This window comes from Orycteropus afer, unplaced genomic scaffold (genome assembly GCF_000298275.1).
Source record: "Orycteropus afer afer isolate SDZICR_OR568_19922 unplaced genomic scaffold, OryAfe1.0 scaffold00400, whole genome shotgun sequence".
NCBI classification, from domain to species: Eukaryota; Metazoa; Chordata; class Mammalia; order Tubulidentata; family Orycteropodidae; genus Orycteropus; species Orycteropus afer.
The window spans coordinates 1,600,367-1,604,607 of record NW_006921987.1 but is presented as its reverse complement, the minus strand read 5'-3'; the positions used below and the strand labels follow the sequence as shown (position 1 = coordinate 1,604,607).

General features: G+C 38.1%; 1 protein-coding gene across 1 annotated transcript in view; it reads left to right on the top strand.

Annotated features, from left to right (window-relative positions):
• Positions 1-4,241, top strand: part of LOC103207853 (N-deacetylase and N-sulfotransferase 4) — a 497,519-nt gene that overhangs the window by 194,459 nt on the left and 298,819 nt on the right. Inside the window, exon 3 of the mRNA XM_007953542.1 lies at positions 517-671. Within this exon, the coding sequence (XP_007951733.1) occupies positions 517-671 (155 nt within the window). The remainder of the gene's footprint in view (positions 1-516; positions 672-4,241) is intronic.

The window sequence follows — 4,241 nt, the reverse complement described above, 5'->3', positions numbered from 1 at the left end:
CACATTGTGAGTAATAAAACAATCAAAATATATTATTTTTGTTATAAAAAAAATTAACATCAATTAAATTTTAAGATTATCTTTAAATTTATTTTCAGAATTTTTTTAAAAAATATAATAGTTATTTCTGATCACACTTACCTATGTAGGCAGAAGAAGAGTTGAGTGTTGATGATTTTAAATAAAAAATAAACCATCAAAAATAGAATTTTTTTTAAATTTTCTTTTCACCACATAACACCAATTCTAAACAATTTCTGTGATGAAATACCCATAAGTTCTCAATTAAACAACTCTGTGAATCTGGGGCTGGCCTCTCCCATCCTACTGTACTGCACATCCTAATATCATTGCTGCTGAAGTAATTTAGATAAGTCTTTTTTTTTTTTTTTTCTAATTAACACTGAATTGGATCTATGTATCAGTAGAATGAAGAATAATAGAAATCTCACAGAAATAATCTTTAAACTGGCATCATATTTCTACTTAATCCATGTTTAACTTCATATTTTACAGGTACTGAAGAGGAAGATGAAGGAGATGATCTTTTGCTTCAGTCTGTGGATGAGTTCTGGTGGTTTCCTCACATGTGGAGCCACATGCAGCCCCACCTCTTCCACAATGAATCATCCTTAGTTGAGCAGATGATTCTCAACAAGGAATTTGCACTGGTAAGTACTTTCCTTTTTTTCCACAGAATTTTTCAAACTATGAGTGGTGATTCATCATTATTGTAGGGCTGCTGTCAAGTCAGTTCTGACTCATAGCAACCTTATGTACAACTGAACAAAATACTGTCCAGTCCTCACAATCATTTTTATTTCTGAGACCATTATTGCAGCCACTGTGTCAATCCATATCATTGATGTCCTTTTCCAGGGTTTGCTCTCTCCTTGATAATATGTTCAAAGTATGTGAGATAAGTTTCACCATCCTCACTTTAAAGATAAATAAATAAAATAATTGAGATTGGGTGAAAGTTTACAGAGCAAATTGGTTTTCCACCCAACAATCCATAAACATTTTATTTTGTGATATTCAGTGCAACCCCTATAATGCAAAAGCACTCATCCAACTTCCTGCAGACTCCTACCACTTCCATTCTTCCTTCCTTCCAATCTCCTCCCACATTCCTAACTCTATCCCTAGGCAAATGCTGCCCTCTTGAGCTTGGATGGTGTATGGTTGTAACGAGTGCATATGCTCCTGATACTACAGTTTACCTTATAGGCCTATCATTTGGAGCCATGAGGTTGGATTCTATTATAAACTTTAAGAGTGGCTTGTCCTTGTTGTTGTTATGTGCCATTGAGTCAGATCTGATTCATAGCAACCCCTCCTTGGGTTTCCAAGGCAGTATCACTACAGGAGTAGATTGCCCAACCTTACTTCCAAGGAGTGGCTGTTGTTGTTGTTGTTGTTGTTATGTGCCATCGAGTCGGCCCCGACTCATAGCGACCCCTCCTTGGGTTTCCGAGGCAGTTATCACTACGGAAGTAGGATTGCCCAACCTTCCTTCCGAGGAGTAGCTGGTGGGTTTGAACCGCCAGCCGTCTGGTTAGCAGGCAAGTGTCTTAGCCACTATGCTACCAGAGCTAGTGGATTTAAACCGCCAGCCTTCTGGTAAGTAGTCAAGTGCCTTAGGCACTATGCTACCAGAGCTCCCTAAAAGTGCCTAAGGACCATAATTTCAGGGGTTCCACCAGTCTTCAACATACTCTAAGCCTGGTCTTTTATAAGATTTTGTGTTTTGTCCCACTCTATCTGGGAATTCTTACTGTGATCCTTTTCAGAGCAGTTAGCAGTGGTAGTTGGACATCATCTAGTTCTGATCTCAGGGTCATGGAGGTTGATGTTTGTGTGGATCATTAGTTCTTTGTGCTAATTGTTTCCTTGTGTCTTTGATTTCTTTCATTCTTTATTAGGGAGAGGGAGAGACCAATTTTGCACCTTAGATGACTGTTAACATGCTTTTAATACCCCAGTCTCTACTCACCAAAGTAGAAAGTAGAACGTTGTCTTTGTGGACTATGCTATGCCAATTGACATTAGTGAACTCTGAAATTGTGATCCTGAGCCCCTATGCCCAGCAAGTCACTCCTTCATGGTATTTGGTTATGACTAAGAAGTTTTCATAACTTTGCCCCCTGTATGCTCTACTACATTCAACTATATATTTGCAGCACATATAAATATTTAAGTAAAGATAGCTTCTGTCAAATCTGTAGGTATTCATTGATATAGTCCCATTTTCTTTCCCACCCCTATTTAACATAATTGTCTATGTAGCCACTCACAGATTATTGTTATTAATGTTAGTGCAAGATTGTGTATGTAATAGCATTTATATTTGTTGCCTTTAATTCTTATGTTCCTCCCATGTCTTCCACTGACTAGATCATATTTATGTATATACATGTTTTTGTTGTTGTTAGATACCATCAAGTCAGCTCTGACTCATAGAGATCCTAAGTACAACAGAACAAAACACTGCCTGGCCCTGTGCCAGCTTCATGATCCTTGCTATAACTGTGTCCATTGCTGCAGCCACTCTGTCAATCCATCTTGTTGAGAGCCTTGCCCTCTTTTGTTGACCCTCCACTTTACCAAGCATGATATCCTTCCCCAGAGAATGGTCCCTTCTGACAACATGACCAAATTAGGTGAGATGAAGTCTGGCCATTCTCACTTCCAAGGAGCATTTTGGCTACACTTCTTCCAGGACAGATTTGTTCATTCTTTTGCTAGTCCATGGTACTTTCAGTATTCTACCCCAACATCATAACTCAAAAGCATGAACTCTTCTTCAATTTTCCTTTCCATTTACTTCACATGCTGCCCTTTTTGATATCTTCTGTTTGATTGTTCTAAGAAGTGCATACCTTCTTGGTGTTATTGGTCACCTCATAGTCTTTTGTTTTGCTGAGCTGCTAAGTTGAGCCATAGGAGTGAGTTCAGTTCTGGGACTGAAGGGTGACTATGTGCATAGTACCAGGGTCCCTTCCACCAGTATCTATCATACCAATAAAACCAAAAAAAAAAAAAAAAAAAAAAAACCACTGCCTTTGAGTAAGTTGTGACTCAGAGTGATCCCCATTGTGTTTTCAAGGCTATAAATCTTTAAGGAAGTAGATTGTCTCATCTTTTTCCCACAGAGCAGCTGGTGAGTTTGAACTGCTGACCTTAAGGTTAACAACTAAATATCTTACCCACTATGCCACCAGAGCTCCTTCAGACCAATAAGCCTGATCTTTTTTTATTATTATTTTGAAATTTGTTCCACATTTTTCTCCCATTCTGTCCAGGACCTCCAATTTTGATCCCTATCAGAGTGGTTGGCAGTAGTAGCAGGGTGACATCTAGTTCTTCTGGTTCCAGGGTGATGGAGGCTGAGCTTCACATGATCTACCGGACTCTTGAACTTATTGTTTCCATATGTCTTTGATTTTCTTAGTTCTTCTTTGCTCTGGACAAGAAGAGATGAATAGTTGCTTTAGATGGCTGATCGTTAAGTTTTTAAGACCCTAGTCAGTAATCAACAAAGTAGGATATAGAACAATGTCTTTGAGAACTGTTGTTGTTGATGTTGGATGCCACTGAGTTGGCTCCAATTAATAGGGACCCTGTCTATGTACAACAGAATGAAACACTGCTCAGTCCTGTGCTTTGTGAACTATGTGTTGCCAATTAATCTTGATATCCACTGCAACTATGGTCCTGAACTCCTAGGCCCAGCTACCCACTACTTCAAGGTGTTTGGTTATGACTAAATTTTCATATCTTTGGCCCATATGAGCTCTACTGTATACAAGGACATTTGTACAGCTCATACATACTGAATTCTATGTTGAATTGTCACTTTCCAAACACGTATGTGATAGTGGGTCCAGTCTCATTCACCTGTCCATCCCTGATCATCTTGCCCGTCTAACTATATATCCACTCATCCATTAATGTTTGTTATTGCTGATAATACAGAATTGTATATGTAATAGTGTTTACTTTTGTTGTCTGTATCTCTTGTGCACCTCTTTGTGTCTACTTTTTCTTTAGTGATATTTTGCTGGTCTACTACTATTTGTATATTGTCTTTCCCTTCACCCATATTCATACATATCTCTTACCTGCTTAGTAATTTTTCCTCTCTTCCCTTTCCACTACTGATAACCATCAAAGAATGTTTCTTTCCATGTGCAAATTTTTCCTTGAATTTTTATAATAGAATAAATATTATATTATAA